At 44.5% G+C, this 16,452-nt stretch overlaps 1 protein-coding gene across 5 annotated transcripts in view; it reads right to left on the reverse strand.

The window, feature by feature from the left end:
- Positions 1 to 16,452, reverse strand: part of shank3b (SH3 and multiple ankyrin repeat domains 3b) — a 45,632-nt gene that overhangs the window by 8,829 nt on the left and 20,351 nt on the right. The window contains exons 3-27 of one of the 5 annotated variants that reach the window (XM_056368267.1): positions 15,993 to 16,164; positions 15,623 to 15,826; positions 14,847 to 14,918; positions 14,503 to 14,611; positions 12,916 to 13,067; positions 12,200 to 12,329; positions 11,925 to 11,962; positions 11,578 to 11,694; positions 11,377 to 11,454; positions 10,938 to 11,004; positions 10,588 to 10,810; positions 9,439 to 9,614; positions 9,206 to 9,319; positions 9,005 to 9,080; positions 7,912 to 7,994; positions 7,320 to 7,444; positions 7,045 to 7,177; positions 5,826 to 5,906; positions 5,723 to 5,740; positions 4,276 to 4,406; positions 3,742 to 3,835; positions 2,796 to 3,410; positions 2,057 to 2,350; positions 399 to 1,704; positions 190 to 233 (exon numbers count right to left, since the gene is read on the reverse strand). In XM_056368267.1, coding sequence (XP_056224242.1) covers positions 203 to 233; positions 399 to 1,704; positions 2,057 to 2,350; positions 2,796 to 3,410; positions 3,742 to 3,835; positions 4,276 to 4,406; positions 5,723 to 5,740; positions 5,826 to 5,906; positions 7,045 to 7,177; positions 7,320 to 7,444; positions 7,912 to 7,994; positions 9,005 to 9,080; positions 9,206 to 9,319; positions 9,439 to 9,614; positions 10,588 to 10,810; positions 10,938 to 11,004; positions 11,377 to 11,454; positions 11,578 to 11,694; positions 11,925 to 11,962; positions 12,200 to 12,329; positions 12,916 to 13,067; positions 14,503 to 14,611; positions 14,847 to 14,918; positions 15,623 to 15,826; positions 15,993 to 16,160 — 4,635 coding nt within the window. In that variant the 5' untranslated portion in view covers positions 16,161 to 16,164 and the 3' untranslated portion in view covers positions 190 to 202. The remainder of the gene's footprint in view (positions 1 to 189; positions 234 to 398; positions 1,705 to 2,056; positions 2,351 to 2,795; positions 3,411 to 3,741; positions 3,836 to 4,275; positions 4,407 to 5,722; positions 5,741 to 5,825; positions 5,907 to 7,044; positions 7,178 to 7,319; positions 7,445 to 7,911; positions 7,995 to 9,004; positions 9,081 to 9,205; positions 9,320 to 9,438; positions 9,615 to 10,587; positions 10,811 to 10,937; positions 11,005 to 11,376; positions 11,455 to 11,577; positions 11,695 to 11,924; positions 11,963 to 12,199; positions 12,330 to 12,915; positions 13,068 to 14,502; positions 14,612 to 14,846; positions 14,919 to 15,622; positions 15,827 to 15,992; positions 16,165 to 16,452) is intronic. The other 4 variants (XM_056368266.1, XM_056368262.1, XM_056368263.1 and 1 more) reach the window with 4 other exon arrangements.

Below are 16,452 nucleotides of genomic sequence, written 5' to 3' on the forward strand. Positions count from 1 at the left end.
TACGTTTGTGCTAAGATATTATTTTTCAGCGGAGGTGTTTAGCGAACAGTCAATTCTGAGGGTTTATCCCAAAGTCAGTTGGGAGAGTAATTTTAGATTTTTAGTAGTTAGTCGTCTGCAAAGGAGATGAATGTTAGTTAGTTGTTAGCTAATGAAAATCATCTCTTAGCGATAACAAGAAATGTTTACCAGAGATAAAAACCTACGATTTACTCTCTCCACTGTCCACATATCTGGAACAACACAAATAGATTTAAGTTACAACACACACACACACACACACACACACACACACACACACACACACATACACACACACACACACACTTGCACACACACAGTAGTACTATCAGGTGAGTGGTACTGCAGTATTTACAATGTGAGGCAGTTCAACTTACCTGGCACCTCCTACTGGTGACCTCCGGCCCGGGTCGAGGGGGCTTGGCTCCTCCCCCAGAGAGTGACTGTCTTTGTTGAGCAGCTGTAGCCGATTAGCCAGATCCAGTCCAGACCCTGCCCTGCCGCTCAGCTCCAGGGCTGAAGCCGACCGGCTGCTCAGATCCATAGCTGACCCTGACCCCTGACCTCCCAACGCTGCCGGACGGCCGCCTCCTTCCTCCGGGCTCAGGCCCCGGCGTTCGTCCCCGCGGTCGTCCCCACCACCCCACAGCTTGGACCTCCTCTGAAATAGGTAGCGTGGCTGCCGGCTGCCGCCACCTGTGGGAGATGAACACAGTGGCGAGGAGGGCGAGGAGGAGGATGCAGCAGAGGGGAGGAGTTCACTGTCTGAAGATTGCTTCAGCAGCGGGTCTCGAAGCGCCGAGCGGCCCCGGCCAATTGGCGAACGAAGGCGAGGCTTTAGGCCTGATGGGGAAGTGGCGGCGGATGAAGGAGATGGGTGAGCAGCAGGTGGGGAGGAGGGGGAGGATGGAGCAGGAGGAGAGGCCAAAGTGATGGAGGGAGGGAGTGAGCTGGGAGAGGAGGAGCTGTCATGGAGCCGTTCATCACCTCCTTCATCCTCCTCTCCTCGTCTACCCAGGGAGTCAGGACCACTCTCTACTCCCCCTCCCTCCCCACCTCGTCGTGGCAATAGGGTGAGGGAGGATGGGGGAGGAGGAGCAGGAGTAGTGGCAAAGGCAGGAGGAGGAGTCACCAGACCGATCCTCCGCAGCTCCTCCCTAGTTTCCTCATCACTGGATGACAACAATGCTGGTGGGAGTGTCACTGTGTAAGCCCCGCCCTCCTCTTCTGAGCTGCCCACTGTGAGACTTCTGCGCCTGTCAATCAGAGCAGAGTGACTCTCACTGGCCAGCGGTGGCAAAGGGGAAGGTCTCCAACGTTCAGGTGAGGGGCCGGCAGGTGACGTCACTCCTCCCTCTGTTTCTGGACGCTCCACCTGTCCATCAGGGAACAGGGGTGGGGTTATGCGTTTATGCCTCAGCTCAGGGCTGGTTTGAGGAGTAGTGCGCTTGATTCGCTGCTCTGGGCTCGTCTGTGGGGTGGTGCGCTTGGATCGGGGCTCAGGGCTGCTCTGCGGGGTGGCCATAGGGGTGCGCTTGTGTCTGCCCTCGGGGCTGGCGGCTGGGGTGGGTATGGGCGTAGTGGAGGCTGATGCATGTTTAGTCCGAGGCTCGGGGCTTGGTGTTCGGGCGGTGAGCGCTCGTTCTCGTGCAGCAAGTGCCAGAGCGAGTGGAGAGGAGGGGTCTGAAGAGAGAAAAGGAGAATAAAAGGTGTACAAAAGACAGTTTACTATGACTCAAGGTACTGATTACCTATTATCTACTCTCTTCTGAGCTGTGGAGTACCTCAAGGATCTGTCCTTGGTCCTCTTCTATTTTGTGGAATACCTCACAGTACTGTCCTAGTTCCCCTTTTATTTTGTGGACTACCTCGAGGTTCTGTGTTGGATCTACAAACTAGAATGCTTCTACTTGGACAAAAAATACATTACACCAGCAACCGGATGTCCTTAGGGAACATTAGTGATTAGTGTTACTTGACTATTGTCATTAACTCAAGCAAAAGAGATAATATAAGGTTATGTTGTCGGACTTACCCAGCGGTTTCCCTGTCAGTGGGTGGAGGAAGGTGTGAGGTGTCGGTGAAGGTGATAGGACCGGGGCTGGAGGAGGAAGCTCGCCGAGGTCATCCATTGAATGGCTCTGTGTCAGGAGTGGCGGCACCTGGTTTTCTGATCCCGCCCCCTCAACAGACAGGAAGAGAGACGACCTGCGCCCCTGAACCCGAGCGCGCTCTGAAAGAACCTGCTGCTGGTACAACTCCGCCCTGCTGGGGCTGCCAGGCCCGCCTCCGTCTAATTTGGATGGATCATGATCTTTGATTCCAAGTCCTAGAAGAACAACAATACAAGCAGTCAGACTGATGATTAAGGAGCAATGTCATTTTATTTGTTTCTCAATCCTGAGCACATAATAGGGCACTGTGAATAAAGAGACCTCCTTTATTAAAGTAATTTAATTTGAGCCAACAAAAATCAATCGCACAATCTATTTCTTTGCATGTTCGCTGTTTTCCATGTTAGTACACAATAGGTGTGTTTCCACCAGAGGAACAACTGACTAGTTCCGGGAAGACACAAAAAACGTACTTGCTCAGGGGGGTAGTACCTTCTGAAGGAACTTTTGGAGCGGGGCTTAGAAAGATCATCCCTATTGGTCAAGTATGCTAGCATTTTCATTTTTAAAAACCTGGAACTGCAGGTGCTACAAAACTTCCCATGATGCACTCAGGAAATAAGACACATCAGAAAGACAACAAGTGTGACCGTTGCTAACCCTGCTCCTCTACAGGAAGCTGTTTCAACAAAGGTGACTTCCTCCTCTGTGGTTTGGTGGGTGGTGCTTGCTGTCCCACATTAGCATAAGGGTTTTCTATTGGTCGACCCCGACGGCGTGACAGTGGTGAGTGGCCAAGGGCGGGGCTGGTGCTGTGGAGAGACAGTGTGGAGGTATGCGTGGCGGTGTGAAGCGTGTGTGTGGCAGTGTGTGTGGCAGTGTGCAGCGTGTGCGTTGCAGCGGCGGCATGCGCGTCAGGCTGCAGCGGCGGCGGCGTGTCCTGCAGGATGATCATCGACCTCGCCTTCCTCTGCCGCTCGGCGTGGGCGTGGCTCCTCGTCGGCGAATCGGAGAGCTCCTGCAGCCGCGGCTCTGCTCCCGGCTTGAAGCTGGAGCGGGTCAGCCCCTCCCCTCGGGCTGGGGGTGGAGGGGGCAGGAAGGAGGGAGGCGGGCCGGAGTCGAGGAGGAAGAGCGAGGAGGTGGAGGAGGCGGCGGAGGGAGGAGGAGGCGGGGCTGTCTGAGGAGGAGGAGGGATGAAGCTGTCCGTCAGCGAGGAGCTCCGTGGAAACCGACTCTCATTGATCAGAGCGGTGATCCTGTCGTCCTCAGGTGTGCCTGTCGTGGTAACCATGGAGATGTTAAAATAAAAACACCCAACGAACACATTGATCCAAATGGTTCATGATTGATTGAAGTCCTTCACATGCTCTCTCCAGGTATTATTAATTTGTTACCCACAATTACAGGAACGCTCACACCCATACTCCAAAATGTCCAACAGTGAACAGAGCGAGGCCATCTGCTTCCTGTCTTAATCTTCCCAGCCTATTTCCCAAACAGTAAAACTATTCCCGTAAGTGATTGTGCAATACCGTGTGTGTGTGTGGTGTGTGGTGTGTGGTGTGTGGTGTGTGTGTGTGTGTGCGTGTGTGTGTGTATGTCTCACCAAAACTCTTTGTTCTTGACATTCCCCTGGGTAAAGCCATGGTGCTCTTCTCTGGGGCGGAGGGAGGCACCAGACCCTGCCGCTCAAACAGCGACTGTACACACACACAAAACAAAGATATTGGACTTTTGCCATAAGATCCAAACTCAGCACTGTCCTCATGTAACCTGAGCTCATTGAGACAAACAGAGCTGCTGGTGTCAGGCTCTAACAGTCACTCTTATGATGCAGGCGTTCACATCCTGGGAGAACTCAACATGTTTGTATGATTACAGTGTTGGTAAAATGAAGATTAACTAAAGATGCTATTGTCATCAAGTTCGGGTTCAATTACCTTGAATACAGACTTGTCCGTGGTTGTTTGGTGTTCAGGCATGTCTGTGTTTAAGCTTTGAGAAAAATCTGACTCACCCAGTCGAAATTACAACTTGGGAGGTTGATGAGAAAACTGTTTACAAGCTGGAAGCCGGTATTTATGATTTCACATAAACGCAACATCAGGACCATGTTTCCCTAAATTGAACCTCGTCTTACATTAATCTCGGCCTGCGTGATTCGTCGGCTCGTCGGTCGCTGTTTGACCGTCGCCGCTCTGAAGTCGTCTGACGGACGGCCCCTCAGAACGACTTCCTGCTGGCCGCTGGCCAACATCTCGTCCAGTTTCTCTGGAGGGAAGAAACACAGAGCACAACTTAAACAAAAACAAAACATACTCAAACACAGCCTCATCACATCATAGCATGACCACAAAAACAACAACAACAGCAACAACAACATGACACCACAACAAAGTCATCAGTTACTATCAGTGACCAGGGTCGTAGCAGGATCTTAGAAACACTGAGGTCTTGTTTATCTCGCCATGACTTTAGAATAAAGTAACGAGGAGCTGACTCTGTTACAGCTTCAATTGACGACCATTGTCTGGACTTGGTCGTGACAATAATCAATATGTGTAATGGTATAGCCCATGTATAGGACAAAAAATGACTTAAGTATAAATAAATAAATACATATTGAAATACAGAAATAAATACATTAATACATTTTGAAATACACAAATAAATAAATGTACCAATAAATAAATAAATGTTTAAATGTATAAATGAATGGATGAATGTAGAATGACAGAAATAAATAAGTACATAAATACATAAATAAATCTTGAAATGCATAAATAAACAAAATCTTAAATGTATAAATCAATAAATGAATGAATGAATGTAGAATGCAGAAATAAATAAATAAATGTAAAATTTCAGAAATAGCTCGCATATATTAATTATTTATTTCTACATGTATTTATTTATTTATTTATTTATTTATTCATACTTATGTCATTTTTTCCTCCATACACTGCATGGTACTGACTCAACTTGACTTTTTAATTTCTCCATCAGGTAAAAGTTGTGAATAGAACCTGGTACTTTGTACTTTTGTTGGTATCACCTCCACAGAGGTTCCAGGTGAGCTGATGACTGCTGATTGGACAGAGAATAAGCGTCACTATTGTGTCATCACTGTTCTGAACAAACCCACCATTTTTAAAACAACGGAGCGACGGTGCACCGCTCCCTGTGGCCTCTTACATTTCTGTTAGTTATTGTTCTATACTGTTGGTACAGCAACCTGCACAACCACGCTGTGGTCAACTGAGGAGGCGAAGACGTTGCATTGAGGAGGTTCTATCTGCAGTGGAAAAAGTCGAGTCGAGTTCCTACCATCCGATGGAAAAACGCTAATGGACTGTAAACTTGTTTTTAAGTCATTAAACCTCCAAATTCCCTGAAACATATTTAGACCGAGGACGTGTTCGGATACAGCCCGGACTGAAACACCATGCCATCTTTCCAACATCAGTCCAACATCAGTCCAACATCAGTCCAACTTCATGCCAGTTCTACAACACCGTCACACACATTAATACTAAAGCCACAAACACAACAACAGCTGCACCGTCAGATCCACGTGACTCACTCACCAAAACGTCTCCTCCTGGCTGCAGACAGAGCAAAGGTCAACAACACGCACTCCTACAGTTTGATTTAACACTGTGCATGTGTGTGTGTGTGTGTTTGTTTTACCTATCTCCTCCAGGTCAGCGGTCATGGACTTGGATCGAAGTGTGAGCGAGGTGCTGGGGGCTCGTTTCGGAGGGGGTGGAGCTGAAAACAGAAATAAGTAAAAATAAGTGAAAATAACTTGGCTTTTTGGCCTTTGAGTTAAATATCATTACAGTATTATATCGAAATTCAGATGTGATTTCAGATCCTCTGTGGTAGAGTCGACAAATCTGTCATAATAAACCAGAACCAGCAGCTTCAGAGAGACTTGTTTAAGCGATCACCGCCTCTCTTGTTGAGAGACGTAGGCCTATTTTTAGTTTTATGACTAATTGCTGGGGCAGAGTGTTTCCTACATTTCATTTTTTTTTTTTTAGTTATTTTTTGGAGATTTTTTGCCTTTATTCTGACAGTCACAGACAGAGAGAGACAGGAAAGTCAGGAAAAGAGAGAGAGAGAGAGGAGATGAGATGCAGCAAATGCCCTCGGGTCGGACTCAAATCCAGGCCGTCGCCCCGAGGTGCCCCTCCTACATTTATTCTCTCCAAAATCTTGTTTCAGTGGCCGACATAAAGGATGAAACCTGCTTGACAAAGGTGTGAAAAAGTCAACAATGACAGGACATTAGACCTTTCGGTCCAAAACCAAAAGAAATTCTATGATATGAAACAAAAAAACAGCAAAGTCTCTTTGTTTAAAGTTAAAGTTTAAATCTGAGGATGTTTTTTGTTTTTCACTTTTTTGCTCCAAAACTGAAATGATTCATGTCATCATCAAAATGATCGCAGATTATTGATTTTGTTGAGCGACTTTATCATTTCAGCTCTAATTATTATATTGTATTGATGTCATTTTAATCTGGAACGCAACAGCAGAGCTAGCTCAATAATCATGAAGTCGCTGACTGACTGAGTGATCATAGTTCCACCATTGGTCAGCTGAATGTAATGTGACTGAGTTGGAGTTCTTCCATTGGCTGTTGCTCCTTACAACTGAATTTCAGTTCATAGTTTATATGTAAAACTTGTTTAATAAACCTCAATTTTACAATTTAAATCAAAAATAAGTTTCAATATAAGAAAATAAAAGAAATGACACAAGAATTATTCCTTAAAAATAAGCTGGTTGCTTCACGAGGTGAATTAACTATATAAATAATAATTAATAATAATGAATAAATAAATAAATAATAATGAATATTGATGAATAAATAAATAATAATGAATAATGACGGCGGGACCTTTCTTCCTGATCAGGTTGGACTCAGATTTTCTGGAAACAGACACGACTTTCATCAGCAGGCGACTTCCTCCCTGTCGGATCAGACTGACTACCTGCCGGTGACCCACCTTCACCACGTCGCTGCCATTCACCTGGATCACACACACACACACACACACACACACACACACACACACACACACACACACACACACACACACACACACACACACTGTTTTAGATTACACTGAAATGCTTTAATTATGATGCCACAGGTGAGAGGACAGGTGTTACCTCTATGAGAAAGTCTCCAGTCCGTAGCCCCGCCCTCCAAGCCACACCCCCCTGGTCCACTGACTCCAGGTACTGAAGAGCGGGAAAGGCCGGGGTGGGGGCAAACTCCTCGATGGGCGTCTCAGCTTGAAACAGGCAGAGACAGAAATAAGGTTTTATTTTGGTATTTTGATTCTGACGCTACGGGGCTGGTCAAGTTTACAGCTGAGGCTCATGGGAATCGTAGTATTTAGACTTCTATGTTGTGAAACATGGAGGAGATCAGTAAAAGAAAAAAAAAGAAAACTGAATTTACAGCAGAGATAATAGAATAAATTAACTCTCAGTCTGCTTCCGTTTTTTAAATCACTGCTCGCTGTCGCTGTAATAATCACGTCAGGACGAAGGATGTGGTCTTCATGGTTTCCATGGATACCAGAGACTCAGCGGACTGTGTCGTTATTATGAAACAACACAGCGAGGAGTTTTAAAGCTCTCTGCTCTTCCTCTGAAGACTTCACTCTGTTTTAAATATCTTCCTCTTTTTTCAACACCTCCAAACACCCACCACTCCTCCATCCGTCCATCCATCCGCTCATCCCTCTGTTTCTACCTTTAGCTCCTCTGAGGACGAAGCCGAATCCCTCGCTCTCTCTCTTCTGCAGCACGGCCGTCTTCTCCTCGATCACGTAGTCACTGACAGAAGAGACACAAACATTTTCACCTCATCTTAAATTCAGAGATTGGAGATTTAAAATTACATACGTCAATATATTAAATCGTAAATAAATGTGTTATATTGATTTAAATATGAATATTAATAGTATCGGGAGAGTTAAACTGGATTAAAAGATGCATTACGTTAACATTAGTGTTAGGGTTACAGCAGATGCACAGGTCCATGATGTGTAAAATAATCTGCCTAAAAAAATCTAGAATCAAACATTAAAACATTTCAGTTTTACAGTTTGACCTCCAGCTTGTGTCCACTCCTGTGTCCATATTCTTAATAAATGTTTATCCACCTAATATTGTCATTGTGTTTTTAATTAGTTTAACTTGACTGTTATTTCCCTCTCTGTTGTGATTTGTAAAACTGGCGGATGTAAATAAAACTGATTCCACTTTTTTGTATTGATTTCTCAAGGACTTTGTGAAAATAGCACATTATGAAAAGTGTTAGGTAAATATAATTTCTTATTATTATTCATAGCCATCACTGACCTTTTCCATTACTTCATTTGAACTGATTACTTTTATAATCGATGTTACACTAAGCAATGTAGATGTACACATTCAAAATGCAATAATAAAATAACATATTCATTGGATGTGGCAGTTCATTATTCTATTTCATTAAAATGATGAATTAATAAAGTAAATAAATCATATTTGATAAATTACATATAAATAATGAATAGACATTATCATTTTATTTAGTTAAACTTTAAAATAACTATCAGGAGTTATTAATAAATGATGATAAATAATAAATTATATTTATTTATGATTTGGCATAAAACATTTACTTATTTTATATTATTTTATCATAATTCTATTGTTTGGATGTAATATTTTTACCTGACTATGTAAAGTTAACTTCATAATAAATAGTAAAGTAATGGTTAATAATTGTATCCACCTAAAACCACTGTATCTGTGAGTGGTGTAGTGTTGGTGCAGGTGGTGTAGTACTGGTGTTTTACCTGTAGGAGGTGTAGTTGTCATAGGATCCTACAGTATAATGTCTGAACAGTCTTTTAGTGCGGTCCTCCCTCGTCTCTGAAACATACATGAGCATTTAAAATGAACCACAGTTTACATCCGTCTTACATCATATCTAAATGTTCACTATACAGTAGGTGTGTATATTACATATTTAATACATTTATATTTATAGTTTTTACCCAGTCTGGGGTCGTATTGTCTCATCTGGACTTCTTCAACACACTCAGCAGGAAACCAACCAGTTCTTCCTTTAACACTTCCTTCCCAGAATCCTCCCTCACCTATAGACAGCACTGAAGATCCACAACACACACGCTCATCGTTAGTCACTGTCAGGACTCAAAACATGGTGGTATTTTCACGACATGCAGAACGACACACGTCTAATGCAACATCGTCTTTTCTGTCTGACCTTTCACTCTCTCGCCTCGGTGCAGCTGGATCTCGCCGGGCCCCTGGGGGACGTGGGATCGGGTGGCGATGAAGGTGCGTCCCGGTACGGCACTATACAGCCTCCTCTTCCTCATCTGTGGGGTCAGGGGAGGGGAGGACGGGGGACTGGTCTCCACATGACCTCCACCGCTCGGGCTGCGGACAGGCAGGTCAGACTTTAAACCGGATGCTTAAAGGCCCAGCAGCATCCAAAGATACAGTCGTCATGGTTACTCAGTGATAACCGAGTGCTGTAGTTTACTGTAAGTGTGCTTTAGTAGCTACAATAATACTGTTGTCAACTGCTACTGAAGCAAACTACACCCGTACTAATGTCAACTACACCAGTACTAATGTCAACTACACCAGTACTACTATCAACTACACCAGTACTACTGTCAACTACACCAGTACTAATGTCAACTACACCAGTACTACTATCAACTACACCAGTACTACTGTCAACTACACCCGTACTAATGTCAACTACACCAGTACTAATGTCAACTACAGCAGTACTACTATCAACTACACCAGTACTACTGTCAACTACACCCGTACTAATGTCAACTACACCAGTACTAATGTCAACTACACCCGTACTAATGTCAACTACACCCGTACTAATGTCAACTACACCCGTACTAATGTCAACTACACCAGTACTAATGTCAACTACAGCAGTACTACTATCAACTACACCCGTACTAATGTCAACTACACCAGTACAACTATCAACTACACCCGTACTAATGTCAACTACACCAGTACAACTGTCAACTACACCCGTACTACTGTCAACTACACCCGTAATAATGTCAACTACACCAGTACAACTGTCAACTACACCAGTCAACTACACCATTACTATTGTCAACTAAACCAGTACTAATGTCAACTAAACCAGTACTAATGTCAACTACACTCATACTAATGTCAATTACACCAGTACAACTGTCAACTACACCCGTAATAATATCAACTACACCAGTCAACTAAACCATTACTACTGTCAACTACCCCAGTACTAATGTCAACTACACCAGTCAACTACACCCGTACTAATGTCAACTACACTCATACTAATGTCAACTACACCCGTACACACGAGTGTCTTATATGTGTGTACCTGAGTCGGCGTGTGTGTCGTCGTAGCGAGTGTGTGTGAGTGTCGTGGTGTGTCTCCAGGCTTTGGAGGGAGGGGCCAGGAGAGGAGGCGGGGCTTTCCAGAGCATTGTCACTTGCTGAGCGAATCAGAGAACGTGGAGATGAAAGACCATTTCCAGCCGACGGCCTGGTCACGCCGCCCCGGCGTCGTTTGGTATAGGAGGGAGTTTCTCTGAAGGGAACTACTTGGGCACATATACACATATATACACACACAAACACACACACACAGAGTTAACGTAACCAGCTACTGTAATATGTGCAAATAATACACACATGATGTAAACATGTTTAAACTCTAAGCCAACTCACCAACATCAGAGGTTTTGTGGATCTTAATGATTTCTGCAAGTTCAAAGTTCCCAGCAATGATCGCCACCTACACACACACACACACACACACACACAACACACACACACACACAAGCATTATCATAACAACAGCAACTGGATCAGCAAAGTTCTGGGTTCATTTTTTCGGCGTGAAAAAAAATTTCAATACTTTTTCAGTTTTTATCAAACAAACTTTTGAGAATTTGTTGGGGACTATTTTCAGCAGCAGATTAATTAACATTTGTTGTTTGTCTTTCTATTAGACTTTACAATTTGATGAGATCACACTTAAGAAAAAAGAACTTTTCTAGACACAAATATAAAACCTTCATGTTTCTAACTATGGTTACCAAATGTAGTTCAGTTTCTATTTTACCTGACAGGCAGTCTGGTTATTGTAGTTTTATTTTCATTTTACCTGAAAGGCAGTCTGGTTGTTGTAGTTCTTGATGTCCTTGTTTGCTCCTCTGAACAGCAGCACTCTGGCACAGCTGTCCTGCAAAACCATCAACGATTATTTTATTTACTACAGAATAAATATTGACATAAAAACACAGAGTTTGTTAATAACATGACTGAGGTGTAAAAATATATACTATTCACATTTGGTTTGAGTTACCTGGTTGTAGAGTGCACAGAGGTGCAGTGCGGTGTTTCCCGATGCATTCTGGGAACTCATGTCAGCGCCATAGAACAGCAGGTGCTCCAAGTGCTGCACGTTACCATAGCGACATGCCTGAACTCACACACACGCATATATACACACACGCACGCACGCACGCACGCACGCACGCACGCACGCACGCACGCACACACACACACACACACACACACACACACACACACACACACACACAATCATAATTGTACAGAGTTTGAACTTTTCATCAGTACAAGTAATTTAACTGATTGTGTGTGTGTCTGTGTGTGTGTGTGTGTGTGTGTGTGTGTGTGTGTGTGTGTCACCTGGTGGATTTCCTGCCACCCATTCTCATCAGTCATCCCTGCAACCATGACAACAAGAAGTCTTTCAGCAGTGTTTCAAAAGTGAAGTGTTTTTTTTTCTTTCTGAAAAAACACAATCTAAATTATTGGTTATTAAAAGTAGTTGAACAGCCATGTTTAAAGGTCAGCAGCGACGCCATCACACACACACACACGCACGCACACACACACGCACACACACACACACACACACACACACACACACACACAGGATTGACACTGTGGAGCCTCCGTACCGATGCTGGCGTGGTCCTGCAGCAGCAGCTCACAGCAGTAGGGGGCACCACCCACCATGGCAGAGTGATAGAGAGGAGTGAGACCTCTGCTGTCCTTGTAGTCCGGAGACGCGCCCAGGTCCAGCAGGGTCTGAGGACCAGGACAGCACTCACAAGTTAAACTGTGTTTTCCCCACAAAACTCACCACCTAAGTCCTGATCCTGATCCTGATCCTGATCCTGATCCTGATCCTGATCCTGCCTAAACCGCAGAGATGTAGAAATGCACCTTGCAGACACTTGCTGACAGTTGCGACTGATAAATACATTCGGAGACAGAATGAGTCACATCTGCGTCTGAAAAACCAGAGTACGAAGCCTCAGTAATTCTGGCCCCGGGTGTTGGAGAAGGTGTCGGTGCAGCTGAGAGGAGCTGCCACGAGATCCCCAGCGTCTGAGCAAAGCTAGACTCGACATGTTCAGGCTTCAGAGGCTGCATCTTCCATTACATCCTATAATGTGACAGTGATGGACCAGAGAACACACTGATGATTTAGCTGTTCCTGAACACTGAGGCTATAAGGGTCCTGAGGGTGTGTTTAGACAATTTTTCTCTTTGCTTTATTTGCATTTTGACTCATCCTTTCGAGATTTTGCTCAGCCTCCATCTGAACCTGCCCTCAGGCCCCGATAATAAAAAATGGGACAAACACAGCGAGAGGCTGGTGTTTCCTCACAGTCAGAGCAGCGCTGTTCCTGCAGAGGACGGCTCGGTGCAGGGCTGTGATGCCATCTCTGGTCCTGAAGTCCAGGTGAGCTCCACCGCTGCGAAGGACTTTAATCAGCTCGCAACTCTCCTCCAACTGCACGGCCAGAGTCAGAGGACACTCTGAGTCAGAAAGAGACAAACTTCAGTTATTACTGTTACACAATCAGAGCAAAATAAACACACATTCTCCTCGAGGACATGAGTTCATGTCCTCAGTATTGTTGTTTTACATCATATTTAAAGCTCCATCCGGTCTAAAGGTCTCTGTCCATGTGTAGTGTGATTATAGATCAGCTCTAGCTTCTATATTAATACTGTGAAAGTATCAAAGCCTCAGTCCACAGAGAAATGCACACAGCCTGTATTCAGAAACTGAGCCTGAAAACCAGCCGTCAGGACTTCTGGAACTTTGTGATGTCACAACAAAGCAGCCACCAAGCCCCGCCCACCTGGACCCACCATCCAAACCTTGCAGGATTTGGTTTCTCTGAGTGTTTTTACCTGAAATCTGCTTTATTTTCATTAGATCATTCAGAAAAACAGTCAGCCAATCAGAAGAGATGCTCAGAGCCTCCTCTCTTCTGATTGGCTCACAGACCTGTTGTTACTAGAGCTCCAGAGAGAAGCCTGAGAGAGGAGATGTAAAACTACACTGAGGTGGTTTTTATATCTTCTATATATTTATATCTATGCTATAAATAAAACATTTGAAAAATATAAAATATAGGACCTTTAAACTCTTACAACAGGGATTTACTACGTTTCCATCAGGATCATGTATCTGAGAGAATAAAATCTTCATATACAACAAGATTAAACTCACAGAAAATATAATTAAAGGTGCCTTATGTAAGTTTTCTCTGCTGCCAATTCAGCCATCGTATTTACAAGACAAGAGGTTATAATGTGTCCTCTGAGGAGCTACTTCTTCAGACTGGACGAGACAGTGCAGCCAGAGCGGGGTTAGCTGGTTAGCATGCTAAATTCAGTAGAAGAAAATGGTGATTGAACTAAAAGCAAAACAAGTTAATATCACCGCTGCTTTCCACCTCTGGGGACAGCTGTTGGTGAGTTTGATGCTGAACTCACAAAGTTTCTTCTAGCCTGGAGAGTAAACAGCTGTTAATACTAACATTAGCTATGTAGCCTTAGCAAAAACTTACATATAGCTCCTTTAAGCATATAATTAAAAATCTGAAATCTCCCTTATGAATTCAAGAGGTAAGAAGTATTGGCTGGAGGAGGCTTTACCACAACCTGGCAACACAAAAGCTGTTCTTATAAAGGGCTTATAAGCATCATCAAATGATTTAACATTAATAAAGTCATTAATTACAGCTTATAAACTCTTTATAATCAGAAAGTATGTTACCTTTTGATGGAGCTATGCTAGCAGTTTCCTCTTGTGCTATGCTAGGCTAAACACATGTCAAACATGTAGCAGGATATGACAACAAACAAACGTCAGACTTGTTAGTGTTTGTGTTTAATGAAACAAACATAACATAATGTGAGAGCTGTGTGTGTGTTTCAGCTGTGTGTGTTTTGTACGCACCCCCACTGTCAGAGTCGTGGAAGTTGGGGTCCAGGCCTTTCTCCAGCCATTTGGAAACTTTCTCCACGTTCTTCTGATGAACGTGCTCCATGAACCGCTTCAGGTTGGCCTGAAAAACGACAAGGTCACACCTGAAGAAAACAGTAGTAATCCTCCAGACGAGTCTCCTCGGTGGAGACGTGACCGCAGCAGGTTTCTTATTAAACACGTGTCATTGTTCATACTGTTAGGAAAGATAACGAAGTTTCATACAAAATAAAACTTTTCTTTATTGCTGCACATAAAGTAATTCATCAAAAGCCACTTTGGTTTGTGTGTGTGTGTGTGTGTGTGTGTGTGTGTACCTTGGTGTGTAACTTGGCCAGCTGTTTATCGTCCACGTAGCTCTGTGTGTAAACTCTCCTCTTATAACGAAACTGTGAGGATAAAATCAAGGATGAAAGGTTACTGGGGGTCGTACAGTTCACTAGTTATGGTTAGTGGTAGTTTATGGGAGTGAAGACTAGTTAATGCCAGTTATAATAGCAGACAGTCAGAGCGGGAGCCATTTTGTTTTCGCCCGTACATCCGTCACATTCTCGTGGACACGATATCTCAGTAACGCCTTGACTAAACTTGACCTTGATCTTTGGCCACCAGAATCTAATAAGTCCATCCTTGAGTCCAAGTGAATGTTCGTGCAAAACTTGAAGGGATCCCCTTGAGTCCTGGAGATTTGTGTTCACAAGGCCAAAATCATGTTTTGAGGTCACTGTGACCTTGACCTTTTAACTCTGAACCTTTAGCCACCAAAATCAGTTTGTCCTTGAGCTCAGGTGAACATTTTTTACCAAATTTGAAGAAATTCCCTCAAGGCGGTACGGAGATATCGTGTTCACAAGACCAAAAACCACATTTAGTGCGGTCATCACACCCTTGACCTTTGACCTTTGACCACCAAAATCTAACCAGTCCATCCGTGAGTTCTACTGAATGTTTGCGCCAGATTTGAAGAAGTTCCACCGAGGCGTTACCGAGATATCATGTCCACGAGAATGAGACGGACAGACAACCTGAAAACAATATGGCTCCCGCTCTGACCGTCGCCGGCGACTCGTGATTGGTTGAACCGTCCACTCACCTCCAGGTAGGGGATGGGTGTGATGGGGGGCAGAGGATACTCCTTCAGCAGGCGCTCCTCGTCCAGAAACTTTCCGGCTCGGCCGTTGAACGCCGGCTGGAAGAGACCATAGTTCAAAACATCCGACAGAGACTGAGTCAACGTCACCAGAACCCTCTGCTTACTGGTCCAAACTGGTAACTCTGGGTCCAACCGCAAACACTTCTGAGGGAGCCAGAGACAGAGAGACAGACAGACAGAGAAAGAGACACACAGGCAGACAGACAGACAGACAGACAGACAGGTTTGTGCTGCTGATTCATTCATTTCATCCTGTGTACTCCAGGTTTTTACATATATATGTGTGTGTGTGTGTGTGCACATGTGTTACCGTCTGCTGCAGGTCCGGGATGCCAATGCGGACGACAATGCTGTTTCCAGGGGGCGTGTCATCCGCGTCGTCGTCCCTGGCAACAGCAGAGCCTGTCGGGTTGCCGTTAGTAACCGCCTGTTGTCGCGGGCGATCATGTTTGGTGTCAGCAGCCGGACTCAGAGGCATGTGGCTGCAACACACACACACACACACACACACACACACACACACACACACACACACACACACACACACACACACACACACACACACACACACACACACACACACACACACACACACACACACACACACACACACACACACACACACACACACACACACACACACACACACACACACACACACACACACACACACACACACACATTATGATCATGGTCTGAGGACAAACACTGACTCATCATCAGGTGGAAACTGTTCTCAAAGTAATTAAAGCTGTTTTAATTATCTTTCC

The sequence above is a fragment of the Seriola aureovittata genome, chromosome 22, assembly GCF_021018895.1.
Source record: "Seriola aureovittata isolate HTS-2021-v1 ecotype China chromosome 22, ASM2101889v1, whole genome shotgun sequence".
Lineage (NCBI taxonomy): Eukaryota > Metazoa > Chordata > Actinopteri > Carangiformes > Carangidae > Seriola > Seriola aureovittata.